An 18,246-nucleotide genomic window follows, 5' to 3' on the forward strand; every position below is an offset into this window, starting at 1 on the left:
ATAGGGGATCAGACTACAAAGCTATCACAATTAGCCATGGTTACTCAATAGCTACAAACAGGGGGGATGATAAGGTGATTGGGATTTTACTTGTTAAAGACAATTTACTAGATGAGAAGAAAAGTATGATTTAAATGTTTGATTTAATATAGATTCACTACTCACTTTTCATTATTTCTCTGTATGTGCAGATTAATAATCACTCTGCTAATGCAGATTCACATTAGAAACTGTAAACTCTCAGATAAACTTAATATGTCACGGTATATTGGTATAGGCAAGTTGATATACATTAGCAACTCTATAAGCCATTCGCAAATTAAACTGCTAGGGCCTATAGATATTTAGACACGGTATTCTAAAATATAAACAATTGGCATTGTCATTGAATTTTGTTTTACTACCACAAGACAACACTGTGTGTAAATATGAAAATGGGTAAAGGGAAAAGAATGTTAATTTGTCAAAGTTTAAATTTATCACTATTCGGAAACAAATATGGAAGGATGTTTGCGGGGATAGATTAGATAGAAATCTGCTATGCACACTCATATAAATGTGCACAAATAATCTGTACGGGCACAATGATACTATATGTGTATGATAATCCCATTTTTTAAAATGTCAATGCTGGTGGGGATCCACGAATTAAGGTAAAATAAGACTTTTTTTTTTTTTTTTGAAGCATGTAATTTATACCCATTGCTATTTTACTCTATTAAGTTGTGGGGGTAGATGGGTAAGCACCGAATAGAATATGAAGTTGAGAAATCATGGCACGACTACCTAATGGTGATATATATTGGGAGGTATAAGCGATGGTCATAGGGGGCTTATCTGAATTAACTAGCCCCACAGTAGAATCCGACAAATGGCACGGGTAAACTTTATCTCCTATGGCCTATGCCCTTGTTGTTGGAAATCATACCAGACCCAATCATACCCTCAGTTCTTTCTCTGTATACAGATAATTGATAGGTATATCAAATTTTTCCCCTCTTTGCATTTATATAATGACCCTGTCTGGTTAACTGTATTGACACTAATACATACAGAATACGTTAGGTGGGACCAGTTTAAGGGTATCCTGATTTCCCCGACTTAAATGGAAATAGTGGACGTAAGACTCTAAGAGGCTGCTGTCAGTCTTCTCTGGGAGGTTGCCCCTCTTGGTGTAGTGATACTACATAGTTTCTGTCAATTTCTAGTACCATCTGAAATTCACAGTGCAAGAGAGAAAAGAGGGACAAGGAGGAAACGGGAAGAACTAGGGAACTAGGTTCTTCTATACTCGTTATATGTTGTCTGTGGCTATTGGATCAATTTTGATCCAATTCTGTTTTATTATGGGTGGTATATTTTTGTATTTGATTTGTTTTTTTTGTTTTTATTTTGGAGCATATGATATTTTGGAGAAACTCTCGATGATGGTAGCTGTCCAATTCTTTGACTTTAGACGTGGGGTCCAAGCACATCAAATACTTTTGAAAACTCCACATGAAAAATATGATTAAGTTTATGTCATTAAATGCACAAGGCTTAAATACAAATAGAAAGAGGAGAAGATTGTATGCCTCGTTAGCTGAACATAATATACAACTGGCATTTATACAAGAAACTCATTGGTTAAAGGATCGTACCCAGAAATGGGGAGGGGACAAGTTTCCCACCATTGTTCATGCTTCATTAACGAATAACAAAAAAAGAGGGGTTGCAGTTATCTTTAATAGTAATCTCAATGTTGAAATTAAGTATATTGAATTGGATACAGAAGCTAGATTTATAATTATTGTCTGTGCCATTGATAATACGGTTTATACTTTAGTCAATGTGTATCTGCCGAATGTTGATCCTATGGCTAAATTTTTGTCTATAATGAGTCAAGTTGATAAAGTGCACAAAGGCCATCTAATTATAGCTGGGGACTTTAACTGTGTCAGTGACCCTAAAATGGATAAGTTGTATACATTTGGCACTCTAACTGATAAAAGAACTATTAAGCAGGCTAAAAAACTCCATACTATCTGCAAACAATACAACCTGCATGATATATGGAGAATACTGCATCCAACCGACAAAGATTACTCTCATCAATCTTGTGTACATGGATCATATTCTAGGATTGATTTTTGTCTATTGGATGCAAATTCGATTTCTTTATGCAACACAAGTGAAATTAAAGACAGTATTTGGTCAGATCATAGTTTTATATTAATGGAGCTCGGAAATAAATCTCCCCCAGTCCGAAATACTTGGAGACTGAATGATGCTCTTATTAATGATCCAAAGAGCAAGGAGGAACTAACCCAATTATTAAAATATTTTTGGCAGGAGAACAGCTCCTCCGATACATCTCCAGCAAACAATTGGTGTACACATAAATCAGTTATGCGCGGATATTTAATTAAATTAGCCCACATTATGAAGATCAATACTGGAAAGACCTTAAGTGATTTGTATATTGAGTTTTATAATTTATCGAAACTTAATAAACAGAATCCCTCTGCAGAAATAAACACAAAGTTAAAAGGGTTACAAAAACAAATAAATCTAAAGGTTGAACAGAAAATCATAACAAATATTCATAAATTAAAACTAAATAATTACTATACGGGGAATAGAGCTAATAAAAATCTGTCCAAACGATTACAAAATTTCAACGCAAAAAATAGAGTTGAACAACTGACAGACGGTCAAAAGGTTTATTCGACCCCTTCCTCAATAGGGGAAAGATTTAACCAATTTTATGAGGATTTGTATAATTTAAAACTGTCCCCTAAGGTTAATGATATTAAAAAGTATTTACTTGACACGCAAATACCAAAAGTTACGTATCAGGATTTATTAAACTTAAATAAAACCATTTCGGAGGACGAAGTTCAGTTCCAAATAAATAGATTACCCATAAATAAAACTCCGGGTCCGGATGGCTTTACAAATTTATATTATAAACATATGCAGTTCCTATTGATTAAACCTCTAACGGATATGTTCAATCAAATAGCCATAAACGAGTCTTTTCCAACCGAACTACTACAAGCCAATATCATTCCTATATTAAAACAAAATAAAAGTAGTACCGATCCCAGCAATTACAGACCTATAGCGTTAATTAATGTAGACATGAAGCTATACGCGGCTATAATCGCGGGGAGAATCAAGTCTATAATTACGACCCTGATCCATTCGGACCAGATTGGGTTTGTACCGGGTAGGTTAGCATCCAGTAATACTAGGAGAATAATAGATATTGTAGATTTGGCCAATAGAGATCAGTTGCCCCTCCTGGCCCTGTCTTTAGATGCTGAAAAAGCATTTGACAGGGTCGGGTGGGGTTACTTAGCTGAAGTTCTTACTGCTTTCGGGCTTACAGGTTGGATACATAATGCCATAATGGCTTTGTATTCTGCTCCTTCTGCACGCACTGTGGGCCCCAACATCACTGCAGGGTGGTTTGCTCTTAAAAATGGTACGCGACAAGGGTGCCCACTCTCCCCCTTGTTGTATATTTTGTCCATTGAGCCTTTGGCTATTAATATCAGGAACAATCCACGAATTAGAGGTGTTCAAATGGATACTCTGGATGTCAAAATATCTCTCTATGCGGATGATGCGTTACTTACGCTCTCCGCTCCAGAGTCGTCTCTGAAATACCTAATGTCTGAAATTGACAGATATTCCATTATTTCAAATTTCAAATTAAATATTAATAAATCCACAGTAATGTACATGAATATGAGCAGTGAACAAGTCACTACCTTAGCCAACACTTACAAATTTATATGGACAGATTCAGAAATAAACTATTTGGGATTAGTTATAACTGCTAACCCAGCCGTAATAATGGAGAGGAATATTTTGATTTTCATTCGCAACATGAATCTTAAACTTAAAAAATGGAGAAATTTAGAAACTTCATGGCAGGGTAAAATCAATATTATAAACTCATACATTTTGCCTAAATGGCTATATTTGTTCTCCATGATACCACTTAAAGTCCCTGTATCCTGGTTGGCAATGATTCAATCTAGTTTTAACAATTTTATCTGGAACTATAAAAAACCCAGAATTACTCAAAAGATCCTAACTAAAAAGTTGAGCAATGGCGGTCTAAATTTCCCTAGCATTGTATATAGTTACCAAGCGAATATTATCAGGCATATTTATCTTCTCCAGGATCCAAAACAGGTTTCTGAGCCCTGGTATATTATAGAATCCAAAGTGGCTCATTTGGATAAATTACAACATTCTTTGTGGACAACTACAAAGACTTCCCTTAAAAACTCTCCTCTAACTAGCTCGTTGATATTATCCCAGATGCTGGGAGAATGGCTAAACATTAAGAAAAAACTAAGCATAAATAATTCCATACCGAAAACATGTGCGCTTGACATATTGGAAATACTGATAGAAGATTTCTCGTTAAAGCACTGGAATAATGTTGACAAACTGCGGATTGCAGACATTATGCAGGGAGATAAGATCGTACCTTTCCAAAGCATTATAGATACTCGTCATATTCCAGGCGGAGAAATCTTTACTTATCTTCGCTTAAAAAATTTCATCCACAAAAATGTTATTAAATCATCTAATATATTTGCAAAGAAATTGGAATTTATTTTTCGAAGCCAAGCCATTAGAAAGATTTCGTCTGTGGCAGCGTCCATGTTGGAGCTGCTTAAAGAATCCCCTCACAGATTGATTAAAAGGTGGGAACTAGAATTAGATTTGCAGATTTCTGTAGAGGAGTGGAACTCCTCTCTAACTATGGTAAATAAATATATACACTGCCTTAACCTGTCTGAGTGCCATTTTAAAGTTTTATATAGATGGTACTATACTCCAGCCAGACTGGCCAGAATATATGATTCTACTGATCCAACGTGTTGGAGATGTGGAAGTCAGCCAGGTACTTATACACATATATGGTGGACCTGTCCTGCGGTTAAATATTTATGGTTATGGGCGTTTAATATTTTTACAGCCATGACGACAAATAGAATTGAGGAGAATGCCGCTGCGGCCCTCTTACATTTAAACCTGACTTTCAATTCCCAGAAGGATGTTTGTTCTGCCATTCATTGCCTAGTCGCTGTTAAAATCACTATTGCGCGACATTGGAAATCATCAAAGCCGTTTGACAAGCAACTATTGATTGATCAGATCATGTTCCAAATGTCAATGGAATATGAGCTGATCAACAATTCGACTTTTATGTCGAAGAAGCAACAATGGTACAAAGATTGGTTAAAAAAATACAAGGGCTTATTTGGACACTCTTCTAGCTAGATAGTTTATTATATTTCTATCCTATTGTGAAGTATTTGTTGGCCTTACTAAGGGATAAATCAAATAGAATATCAAATAGATGTGGATCTAAATAAACGACTATATGCTCTAAATTATCTGCTCCAAAATTTGGTGATGGTTTTTTTTTTTTTTTTTTTTCTTGTTTGTTTGTTTATTCTATTTTTGTTATTTATGCTGGTTCCTATGGGATCATTGTGACACTATCTTTCTGTACAATGTCAAATATTGTGTAATAATTTATTCAAATACTTATTTGTTTGTAACACTGTACATGAATTGAATCTCTTAAGACCCAACATAATTGTCTTTTATTGTGAAAAAGGAAAATGTCTCAATAAAAATTTATTATAAAAAAAAAAAAAAAGGAAAGGGAAAGAAAAAAAAGATTGTAAGGCTATTGAGGTTGTAAATGTTGTTTTTGTGGCCATAAAATTTATAATTCCAGAAACCTAGATTTCATTGACCAGGGAACTCTAATTGTGTGATCAAAATAGTGAAACTGGAAAAAATAGAGTTTTGAGATTTTCTTTAAGTTCTGTTCCATTTTTGCCTGAAGTTAGCAATTCCCATTTTAGTCTTCTAGAATTTCTGGTTTATTTTTTTTTTTTTTTTTTTTTTTTTTTTTTTTAATTCTTTATTTTGGTTGCGCAGGTGAGTACAATAACAATACAGACGCCACAACAGCGTACTCGTGTATACCAAACATTCAAAACAGTGGCATGGGCAGTAGCGCATTTTTTTTTTTTTGATTACAGGCTTATTTCAAAAGTTGAACTCACAACAGTGGCAGAAACAATCACATATGCTAAGAGTTACAGGCTTTATAAATTCAATGTTAAACACTAGCTTAGACGTTGTGTTAAAGGCAGGTAAGTAAATACGTCAGGTCAGACAGTCCGGCAGTATATGTTTAGAGAGCGGGCTAGTTATCACAGTATGTTTAGTTAGTTCCTAATCTTTCCTGCCTCAATTATGTTAGTAGATATGCTATAAACATGCAGGTTTTCATAGTTGTACCAGTAGCTAATAATCAGGCGTGCTCAATTTTTGAGGAATCTAATCTGTAAACATATTTAAGCACAGCAGCGGTCTGAGTGTGATGATGGTTAAGTAGATTAGGCCAGGATATTCAAGTGGAGTAGGTACGGTACACAGAAAGTAAAACCCAAATAAAAAACATATTGCCTATGTTTGTGGCATACGGTCCACTATGCACGGTTGAAACTTCAAACACATAATGCGCCTTAGGGAAGACAGAATAGTGTTACATAGGCTAAACAAGCTAGGCAGGCTAAACAATACCTGAATAATTATAAGTGTACATTTCAATTCTGTAATATTTAATATTAACAGGCTAAGCCATACCATGCAGTATAACTTCGGCTTAAAGTGTTTTATTAAGCTGCAAACAGGCTAGATCTATTTGTCGATCTGGTAATATCATGAGATAGACAGGCTTACTTAGGTAACGCTAGGTAATTACACAGGTTAGTGCTAAGCGCTAAGTGTATAGTAGCGATATGTGCGAGGCCCAGAGGCAACCCTCAGAGAGGAGCCGGACACCTATCACCTAGCCCATGAAAAATCAACGTATATCTGAACGGATCCACTACAGAGGTCTCTAGTCGGAGTGTGATAAAGCTAAGCCGTTATGTGTGGGTAGGCTAATTAAACAGTACGTTGTAAAAACAAATCATAACCTTTCTATCATTCGCCTGTCGCAGGGATGTAAGGCATGAAAAACTAAAATTAAAAATTAAAAATTGGCGGGACATGGTCCTCAATGGCTGCATAGATGTGGTAGCATGACAGCAGTCCAGGCCGCCGTGCGGCAGTGAGAGTTAGTGAGTGTCAGCCTACACCAGTGTTCGGCTCTGGCCGGGCACATACCGAAAAGTCCCCTGGGGTCTTGGCGTCGTCGATCATGGTTGCTGGTCTCCGGTGTGCAGCCGTGCTGTGAGAGGGAATATGCGGGTCTGGTTGGACGTCGGCTCTTGGAGCTTGTGAGCAGCTTGTGCGGGAGGCCGGCTTAGCAGCCTTGTTCTCTCTGGTGCAGGGGTCCGGGTGTTTGTTCATGCGGTATGGCGCCGCTTTGCAGGTTGCAGATATCCCTGGGCGAAAAGGGGTTCTGGCTTGAAGGGTGATCCCCTTCTGGTGTACTTGCAAGCGGGAGCTGGCGCCCGGGAGCTGTATTGATGTTTTCTGCCGTTTGGGTGCTTGGCGTAGCCACCGTCGGGTGGCTGTCCTGGGAGCCGCTGGCGGGTGTCTGTTTAAGTGGCGTCGGGTCGTAGGGCGTATCCACGCCGCTGCTTGTTTCAGTACCATCTTGAAGGGCTGGCCTTTAGTGTGGCGTGCCGACCAGAGGCTTGCGCCAAGCCGGTCAAAGAACTCTAGAGTGTGTATAGGCGGTTTGATGCGGGTTCTCCCCTTCGCGGGCCGCTTCTGAGTCGCCATCTTGGGTGAGCCCATGCATGGTTGCCTTTCTGCTGACTTTGTCGCTTGGTTGGGGGTGGTGACCGTCCCCAGCGAGGACCGGGATAACCCCCGCCGGTCCATGGGGGGGGGGGGTAGCAGGGCTGTGCGTGTGTCTCGTGTGGGAGCGGGTCCCTTGCCGGGTGATCGGCCGCCTCCCCCATGCTGCAGGCTCCGCTCCGTTTTAGGCCGCATGGCCGGTTCAGGCTTTACCAGGTCGGATCGGTGCCGGACTGGTATCGCTTTGATTCCTGCGAGGTACTGCATCTTGCTCCAAGCACCATAAGTTGCTAGCCCCTGTGGTTTGGGCAGGATTAGTGGATTCGTGTCTGCTGGTGTTGGAGGATTCAGAATGCACGTCCAGCCATCTTGGCTGTCAGGCCCCGCCCCTCCGAATTTCTGGTTTATTGGCAATGTTCTTTCAATGTTCTTTCATAAAGACACAGGCCAATCCCTAATCCTGGTTTTGTGTAAGAACATGGATCATGGTAGTGAGTGCTTGACATTACAAAGCTGATTCTTTTCTCTCTTTTACAGTGGACTTGGTTACATTGCTGGGTCAAAGGTGACGAGTGCAGCAGGTGAAGACTGGCATTGGGCATTAAGAGTAAGTGAATGAAAAAAGCTTCAGATATTGTGTGGGTGCTGGATGGCATTTTGCTTGGGGTTTCTTTACATTTTCATACACCATTTAAATATGGCTGACATTTGCAGTGCTTGTTTTTTTTTTTAACTCCTTAGACACAACTGGGTAATCCCTACATCCTGGACCTGTAGTGGGCATGGGGACTGGTTTGGGAACTACTGAGATAGGCTGTAATTGTAGTGTCAACTGCGCCAAGCTCTTACGTACTGATTCATCCTGTATGCATGTCTGTGTGGGTCTCTCTGGCCTTATACTTTGTGCCCAGATATTTGAGGTATGTAGTATGGTCATTGACACTGTCTGATCTTGTGCTGTAGGTTACTCCAGGACTGGGTGTTGTAGCAGTGTTATTACTGTTCTTCGTGGTCCAAGAGCCTCCCAGAGGGGCCGCTGAAGGGAGGATAAGAAGGAAACCCCTCACCAACTCTTCCTGGACTTCCGATATAAAATCCTTGTTGAAAAAGTGAGTTATATTTCTATTCTAACTGACAAGCATCTGGCCTCTGCCTGGTGTCTAACTTCTCCTTTTATCATCCCCTCTTGTAGTCCAAGTTTTGTTCTTTCGACATTTGGGTCTACAGCAGTGGCGTTTATTGCAGGAGCCCTGTCCCTTTGGGCTCCAACGTTACTGATGCGTGCACGGAGGGTGTTATACAAAGATAATCCGTGTCAAATCCCTATTTGTAGCACTGATGACAGGTAAGGCTTACAATCACCAATGTTGACTGCCATTGTCTTTTCCATTCTGTATGTCAAATGTGTGTATTGGCCAGTTTTAGTGAAAATAAGCCAACTGGCTGCAAACATCCTACAAGCATTTGAAATACCTTTATATCCCCCCCCCCCCCCCCCACACCCTCCCTTTTTAAAAGCACATTACATGTTCTCTGTGCTGTTTCTTAAAGGGATACTCCCGGCACCAAATCCACTTTTGCCCATTGGAGTAGTCTGGGTGCCAACTACCACTACCCTTAACCCTGCAAGTGTAATTATTGCAGTTTTCATAAACTACAATATTTACCTTGCAAGGTTAAGTCCTCCTCTAGTGGCTGTCTATCAGACAGCCACTAGAGGGACTTCCGTGTTCTTAGAACACGAAAAGTGTTTTAAGCAACGCTGGACATCCTCACGCTATGTGAGGACCTCCAGCGTCGCCGAAATCCCCATAGGAAGGCATTGAATAATGCTTTCCTATGGGGAGGTCTAATGCGCGTGCACAGCCATTGCACCACGTGCGCATTAGGTCTCCCCCGCGGCGGGGGAGGAGAGTGGGCGGAGCATGACCAGTGCCGAGGGACATTGGCGCTGGACTCCAGTAAGTCACTGAAGGGGTTTTAACCATCAGGCCCTGGTGCAGAAATTGCTGTGGGGCCCTCTCCCCCACGGGTCTCGTCCCCCCCAAGTGTTTAATTCTCCCCACAAGCCCCTCCTTGTGTTTAATACTCCCCAGCTCCTCCATGTGTCTCACTCCCCCTCACAGCTCCTCCATGTGTCTCATTCTTCTCTCCTAGCCCCTCCATGTGCCTCATTCCAACTAGCTCCCCCATGTGTCTCATCCCTCTCCCCGGCCCCTCTATTTTTTTTTCTTATCCACCCTCCCAGTTCCTTAATGTGTCTCATTCTCTCCCTCCAAGCTCCTAAATGTCTCATTCCCTTCAAGTGTCTCATTTTCTCCATGTGTCTCCCTCACAACTGCTGTATTTGTCTCATTCTCCCCTGCCCCTTCACGTTTCTCATCCTTCCCAGCCTCTCCATGTGTCTCATCCCTCCCAGCCACTCCATGTGTCTCATTTCTCTCCCCAGCACATCCATGTGTTTCATCCCCCATTCCCCTCCCCTCCAGGGCCTGCTTACCTCACTTGCCGAGGGAATCGCCGGTCAGACCGCTGTCCACTTGGCCATGCTACATACAGTGACTGTACTGTGTACTCCCCTTCTGCTAGTCATCCGGAGAACGCGCTGGTGTGGCTATGCATCGGACCTGAAGTTATGCATGCCCACCTGTCTAAGGGGTCAACAGGGCAGCCGGGCCCTGTGGAGTAATGGACCAGGACGCAGCTGTGACCGCGGTAGTTACGCCACAGGTTACTGTATAGTTGAGGACTGCCTTGTTTCTCTAAGTACAGAAATGTATACACTGGCATTATTTCATTTGCTCACACTTGAGAAAAGAATCCAACGGTTTTGTATTTCGTTTCACTTTTTTTCCCCCATTATATTTCTTCTGTCTTTCTCTCTTTTTCCACTGGTTTATTATACTCTTAATTTAGTAACTCATTGTGTCTTTTATTTTATTTTGTTCTAGTTTGATTTTCGGAGTGATCACTTGTGTGACTGGTATTGTGGGGGTTATAGCTGGTGTGGAGATCAGCAAGTGTTGCCGGAGAAAAAATCCACGTTTGGACGCTTTGGTCTGCGGCTTTAGCCTCTTGTGCGCACAGCCCTTCCTTTACGTCTCCTTAGTGATAGCAAAGAAAAGCCTTATTTCAACTTACGTAAGTACTCTCCCTCCCTTCACTAAATATGCACCACTTACCTCCTCCTCTTCGTAGCCGAAATATAATTTTAAGGGCCAGTTAGAGGTGAACAAATGACTATTCAGTGTTAAGGTAGATGAGTCAAGCCTTCTCAAAATTATTAGTGAGAAAATCAAGGATCCATCTTTCCTAGGATCTTAACACACTGGATGCTGCTCAATAATTAGTAACCACTCCCCCATTTATAGATTGCTAAATAAAAGAATACATCAATATAGCAATCTATCCTTCTTTTGTTGTTGGCACAGTGGCGTTGCATGTTGCTTTCTAATTGTCTCTCTCTTCTGCCTCTCTGCAGGTTTTAATCTTCATTGGGGAAACACTGCTTTCCATGAACTGGGCGATTGTTGCAGATATATTACTGGTAATGTATGAAGAGAAATCTTGGGAGGTTTAAAGGATTTTAACCACAGATTAGCCAAATATATAACTTGCTAAAGGAACACTCAAGACCCATAAATTACTTTCGTTTGCTCAAATGCTTAGTGTGTGAAGAGGGCGTCCTCTTTTATAAGTTTACAAAAAGTGCAGATTGCAAAAGAAGTTTGCACTTTTATAAATTAAACTTGTTACACTCTCATGGCTGTCAATCAATGGAGCTAAGCTCAAGAAGCAGCAATTGCACAGAGTACTTGCATTGCAAAGACTTCTCATTGAACTGCATGGGAAAGTCTGTGATTGGAAAGTCTGTGCGGGTTTAGAAGGGGTGGGCTTGCAAAGGCTGCAGACAAGATATCTGCAGCTTAAGCAGGCTGTTTTGATATATACCCCTTGTGACAAAAGGCACTGTTTTTTCATGTGACAAACTACCCTGTTCCCATGGCTTATGGAGAAGCCTGATTGCCAGCCTCCTTCCCCATGATTATGGACCTGGGGTGTATGGCCCTTTAAAACAGTATATGGGCATGTTAAGACCTTTTGTGGCAATGCCCCTTTAAAACTGTGTCCCCAGTGTCCCTGCTCAACTTCTCATCAGCCCGTGCTAAACTTTAACCCCATGGCGATTTTATTCTGTTCGTGGGATCTGAGCCCTGTTCGGATATATTGAGCGCTCAGATCCAAGCTATCTGGGGATAGGTTGAATGTGGGGGTTCTGTTCAGTGTAATGGGAATTGTGTATTTTTGCTGCTGCTGTGAATGGAGATATTTTCTGTACCTGGAGATAATTGGCTTACCACACACAGTTAAGCCAATTATCTCCAGCATAGAGGAGAAGATAGACAGGCTGCACAGCCTAATTCAGTGGAACTGGTTTGGGGCAGGAAAGCCATGCTTGCATTCGGTCAAAAAGGACTTCCATCTAACTTTTGAACCACTGGACCAATTTGTATGATTTTGACATATGTTTGTATACTGCGTATGCTGGTTCAGAATGTGATGTATACTTTTAAAGTTATGAATATTGTGTATTGTGATAATTACATTAGCCCATTGTGTGCAGTAATTCTATCACAGGCAGAGGGGAGGATTTTGCTGGAATGAATGGGAGTGTTTGACTGTATTGTAATGTTTTGGTTGGTTGTTCCACAAGACTACGTGGGTGGTAAACTTGTGGGAAAAGTTGCATATAAGTGCCAATAAACCCTTAGACTGGTGAGTTCCTGTTTTGACCCTCAACATAGAGCCTCGTTTCATGATTGGGGGAAACGGCTGCATTTACACTGGGGGATTGCTATACTCTACATACTCCCCTAGCTATAATCACTAACCTCTTTTAAGAGCTTGTTCCTGCTTTGCTCTCTGCAGGAAGAGAGGTTCGGTCTGCAGTGCTGATAGTGTCAAGTGGAGTGCTTGGAGTCCTCGGGAAGCACTAGGAGCATCCATCAACGGAGGTACCCAGTCGGGGTGCCAGGTGATCCGTCACACCCCCAATGAGAAAATGCATAATTGAATGCATGCATGTTTCCATTGGGATATATCTACTAATAGTGATTTTTATTTATTATTTGTTGGGGGAGGTATGTTGGCAGTAGAGTGTTTCTTTAATCATTCCTTGGACAGTTGTGCACTAATATTTCTCAAGTTGTAGTCCCAATTTCCAGGTCTTTGCCCACTATTCTGACTTTGCTCACTGGTGTTCGACCTTTGGTGACACCAGAGAACAGTCCCCAGAAAGTGTAACGTGTAGATGTGCGCATGTAGGGCACAGCCGGTATTTAAAGCTGTGTGGCCAGTGCCGTGATTGCAAAAATACCTTCAATACAATTGCCGGTATTTTTCTTTGAAGATAATTTTCTGCAATATCGCCACCGGCCACCAGGGTGTGCAGTGTTCTAAGGCCGTGCTAGGAACACTTGTTGGTGGTTGTTGGTGTGGAGAGGGCTGAAATGGGATGTCGCTGCATGTCCCTGCCCTCTCCAATAACAGAGTCCGCATGGGAGGAGTGGAAGCAGCAGGAGCTACAGGACAAACAGATGGAAGATTAGCACCAGGAACTGAGTCATGAGAGCAGTGTGTGTGTTCAGCACTGTGTGTGTGTTCAGCACTGTGTGTGTGTTCAGCAGTTTGTGTGAATGTATTCGGCAGTCTGTGTATGTATTCAGCAGTGTGTGTGTGTGTACTCAGCAGCCTGTGAGTGTTTAAGCAGTGTCTGTGTGTACTCAGCAGCCTGTGAGTGTATTAAGCAGTGTGTGTGTGTATTCAGCAGTCTGTGTGTATGTAATGAAAGTATTTAAAACATACTAGATGGGCCGAATGATTCTTATCTGCCATCACATTCTATGTTTCTGTGTATTCGGCAGTCTGTGTGTGTTTTCAGCAGTCTGTGTGTCTATTCATAACTAAATAGCAGTGAAAAATATTCCCTGTATTTGTAAGTTTTGCAAATCGGATAGCATAACAAAAAGTTCAATAAAAGCTGCTGCTATGTAAAAGCTCAATAAAAAGTATCACCAAAAAAGTAATAAGCAGATTAACTGCTACCAGCATAGGGAAAAAGGACTGTGGCATCCAATAGTGAAATTTACGAAACCATAAGGATAATGGGAGGAATAGGTAATACAATCTACAGAAAGTTTTAGCAGAGATCCTTTACCTACACAAAGATCGCTGGTACCTGGAACCCAAGCCACAAAATTAGCTAACATTCAAATTCTTCTATTCTCCGTGTGTGTGTATTTAGCAGTCTGTCTTGTGTATGTGTATTCAGCAGTCTCTGCATATTTAGCAGTCTGTATGTGTACTCAGCAGTCTGTCTGTGTATGTGTATCCAGCAGTGTGTGTGTGTGTGTGTACTCAGCAGTCTGTCTGTGTATGTGTATTCAGCAGTCTGCCTATTTAGCAATCTGTGTGTGAATTCAGCAGTCTCTGCATATTTAGCAGTATGTGTACGTACTCAGCAGTCTGTCTGTGTATGTGTATTGAACAGTCAGTGTATTCAGCAGTCTCTGCATATTTAGCAGTATGTGTACGTACCTAGCAGTCTGTCTTTGTATGTGTATTGAACAGTCAGTGTATTCAGCAGTCTCTGCATATTTAGCCGTATGTGTACGTACCTAGCAGTCTGTCTTTGTATGTGTATTGAACAGTCAGTGTATTCAGCAGCCTCTGCATATTTACCAGTATGTGTACGTACTCAGCAGTCTGTCTGTGTATGTGTATTGAACAGTCAGTGTATTCAGCAGTCTCTGCATATTTAGCAGTCTGTGTATGTGTATTCAGCAGTTTGCATATGTGTGTGTATTTAGCAGTCTGTCTTGTGTATGTGTATTCAGCAGTCTCTGCATATTTAGCAGTCTGTATGTGTACTCAGCAGTCTGTCTGTGTATGTGTATCCAGCAGTGTGTGTGTACTCAGCAGTCTGTCTGTGTATGTGTATTCAGCAGTCTGCCTATTTAGCAATCTGTGTGTGAATTCAGCAGTCTCTGCATATTTAGCAGTATGTGTACGTACCTAGCAGTCTGTCTTTGTATGTGTATTGAACAGTCAGTGTATTCAGCAGTCTCTGCATATTTAGCAGTATGTGTACGTACCTAGCAGTCTGTCTTTGTATGTGTATTGAACAGTCAGTGTATTCAGCAGTCTCTGCATATTTAGCAGTATGTGTACGTACTCAGCAGTCTGTCTGTGTATGTGTATTGAACAGTCAGTGTGTTCAGCAGTCTCTGCATATTTAGCAGTATGTGTACGTACCTAGCAGTCTGTCTTTGTATGTGTATTGAACAGTCAGTGTATTCAGCAGTCTCTGCATATTTAGCCGTATGTGTACGTACCTAGCAGTCTGTCTTTGTATGTGTATTGAACAGTCAGTGTATTCAGCAGTCTCTGCATATTTACCAGTATGTGTACGTACACAGCAGTCTGTCTGTGTATGTGTATTGAACAGTCAGTGTATTCAGCAGTCTCTGCATATTTAGCAGTATGTGTACGTACTCAGCAGTCTGTCTTTGTATGTATATTGAACAGTCAGTGTATTCAGCAGTCTCTGCATATTTAGCAGTATGTGTACGTACCTAGCAGTCTGTCTTTGCATGTGTATTGAACAGTCAGTGTATTCAGCAGTCTCTGCATATTTAGCAGTATGTGTACGTATGTAGCAGTCTGTCTTTGTATGTGTATTGAACAGTCAGTGGATTCAGCAGTCTCTGCATATTTAGCAGTATGTGTACGTACTCAGCTGTCTGTCTTTGTATGTATATTGAACAGTCAGTGTATTCAGCAGTCTCTGCATATTTACCAGTATGTGTACGTACACAGCAGTCTGTCTGTGTATGTGTATTGAACAGTCAGTGTATTCAGCAGTCTCTGCATATTTAGCAGTATGTGTACGTACTCAGCAGTCTGTCTTTGTATGTATATTGAACAGTCAGTGTATTCAGCAGTCTCTGCATATTTAGCAGTATGTGTACGTACCTAGCAGTCTGTCTTTGCATGTGTATTGAACAGTCAGTGTATTCAGCAGTCTCTGCATATTTAGCAGTATGTGTACGTACGTAGCAGTCTGTCTTTGTATGTGTATTGAACAGTCAGTGGATTCAGCAGTCTCTGCATATTTAGCAGTATGTGTACGTACTCAGCTGTCTGTCTTTGTATGTATATTGAACAGTCAGTGTATTCAGCAGTCTCTGCATATTTAGCAGTATGTGTACGTACCTAGCAGTCTGTCTTTGTATGTGTATTGAACAGTCAGTGTATTCAGCAGTCTCTGCATATTTACCAGTATGTGTACGTACCTAGCAGTCTGTCTTTGTATGTGTATTGAACAGTCAGTGTATTCAGCAGTCTCTGCATATTTACCAGTATGTGTACGTACTCAGCAGTCTGTCTTTGTATGTGTATTGAACAGTCAGTGTATTCAGCAGTCTCTGCATATTTAGCAGTATGTGTACGTACTCAGCTGTCTGTCTTTGTATGTATATTGAACAGTCAGTGTATTCAGCAGTCTCTGCATATTTAGCAGTATGTGTACGTACGTAGCAGTCTGTCTTTGTATGTGTATTGAACAGTCAGTGTATTCAGCAGTCTCTGCATATTTACCAGTATGTGTACGTACTCAGCAGTCTGTCTGTGTATGTGTATTGAACAGTCAGTGTATTCAGCAGTCTATGCATGTTTAGCAGTATGTGTACATACTCAGCAGTCTGTCTTTGTATGTATATTGAACAGTCAGTGTATTCAGCAGTCTCTGCATATTTAGCAGTATGTGTACGTACCTAGCAGTCTGTCTTTGTATGTGTATTGAACAGTCAGTGTATTCAGCAGTCTCTGCATATTTAGCAGTATGTGTACGTACCTAGCAGTCTGTCTTTGTATGTGTATTGAACAGTCAGTGTATTCAGCAGTCTCTGCATATTTAGCAGTATGTGTACGTACGTAGCAGTCTGTCTTTGTATGTGTATTGAACAGTCAGTGTATTCAGCAGTCTCTGCATATTTAGCAGTCTGTGTATGTGTATTCAGCAGTTTGCATATGTGTGTGTATTTAGCAGTCTGCATGTGTGTTTGTATATACAAATTTACACAATGACACACTGCTATACACACACATACACTCACCCAGACAGTATATACACACACTGCCTCACATACACAATACTATACACACAGTCAGACACAGTAGAAACATTGCAAGTATTTTATAAGTGATTTAGGGAATTTTCTGCTTCCAAATGTTCTCGATCTTTTATGCACATCGTGTGCTGTGATGTCACGCATATATAATTAATTATGCAAATTAGTATGGCCGGTATTTTTTTCCAAAAAGGGTGGCAACCCTATGCGCATGCTGCACATTTAGGGAACTAGGACCCTGCAGAGAGCATTGAAACAAAGCTCTATTCATGTCCTACCCTCAGTGGGCTGGTCTGCTTGATTGGCTGAAAGCCTGGCATGCATTTGACTTGATCCTATGATTAAGAGTGGACATTCGACACAATATGTGTGAGGAGGTAAGGGGTTGCTTGCCACACTGAGGTGCAATTCCCATTATATTTGTATTTTTATCGATTTATAATAAAACATATGGATTTGGATCAATGCTATTTGATTAGCTATACTGTGAACAGAGGAGGCTCCTTTGAGAAATTTTGAATTGTTACTGCTGACCACAGTTCCGGTTCCAAAATCAGCTGACTTTTGATGCAAGAAACGGTATATTGCTGCTTTTCAATTTCCTCACACCTGCCCTGCACAGACCTTTACAGGGATACTGTAGGCACTTTTGCAATTTTATTGAAGTTGTTATAGTGCCTGCAATCCTGCCCACCCCCAAAAAACGTTTTAGTTCACTAATTAGAAGGCTTGGAACCGCGGCTTATTGTGTGATGTTTTGCTCGTTCCTCCTGGTCTGATGATATTTTTAACTCTCCCCTTTTGCAGTATGTGGTGATTCCTACAAGACGTGGAACGGCGGCAGTATTGCAGATCGTTGTGTCCCACATATTAGGAGATGCTGGCTGTAATCGGAGTGGGAAGTGATCACTATATCTCCATGAACATTAAAGGGTTATGCCAACCCCCATGACCACTTCAGTCATTTGAATAGATCATGGTGGCAGGAGCCTGGATGTGCAAACATGTGCTTTAAACTCTGCACATTCAGAGATATTTGCATTCGTGTCTCGGGGGCTTGTTACTCTGAACTGTTGCAGGTTGCCTAATGTCAATTCTATATATATTTTACGTCAGTCATCAGCGCACACAACGCATGCTTTCAACAGACAATATTATCTTGTCCCTAACAGGCAAAGTGCCTGCAAAGGGAAGATCGTATTTTGGAAATTGAAAGTTCCACCGTCCCAAAATCTCTCCCTCCCCACTCCGGGGGTCTGTAGGGGCAGTAGGT

The 18,246-nt window shown here is 41.1% G+C and overlaps 1 protein-coding gene across 1 annotated transcript in view; it reads left to right on the plus strand.

The window, feature by feature from the left end:
• LOC134573682 (protein spinster homolog 1-like) overlaps nucleotides 1-17,879 on the plus strand; it is a 30,593-nt gene extending 12,714 nt beyond the window's left edge. Inside the window, exons 5-10 of the mRNA XM_063433463.1 lie at nucleotides 8,320-8,389; nucleotides 8,746-8,891; nucleotides 8,975-9,127; nucleotides 10,734-10,923; nucleotides 11,264-11,329; nucleotides 17,781-17,879. Coding sequence (XP_063289533.1) covers nucleotides 8,320-8,389; nucleotides 8,746-8,891; nucleotides 8,975-9,127; nucleotides 10,734-10,923; nucleotides 11,264-11,329; nucleotides 17,781-17,879 — 724 coding nt within the window. The remainder of the gene's footprint in view (nucleotides 1-8,319; nucleotides 8,390-8,745; nucleotides 8,892-8,974; nucleotides 9,128-10,733; nucleotides 10,924-11,263; nucleotides 11,330-17,780) is intronic.
• The last annotated feature ends 367 nt before the right edge of the window (nucleotides 17,880-18,246 follow it).

The sequence above is a fragment of the Pelobates fuscus genome, chromosome 9 (assembly GCF_036172605.1).
Source record: "Pelobates fuscus isolate aPelFus1 chromosome 9, aPelFus1.pri, whole genome shotgun sequence".
NCBI classification, from domain to species: Eukaryota; Metazoa; Chordata; class Amphibia; order Anura; family Pelobatidae; genus Pelobates; species Pelobates fuscus.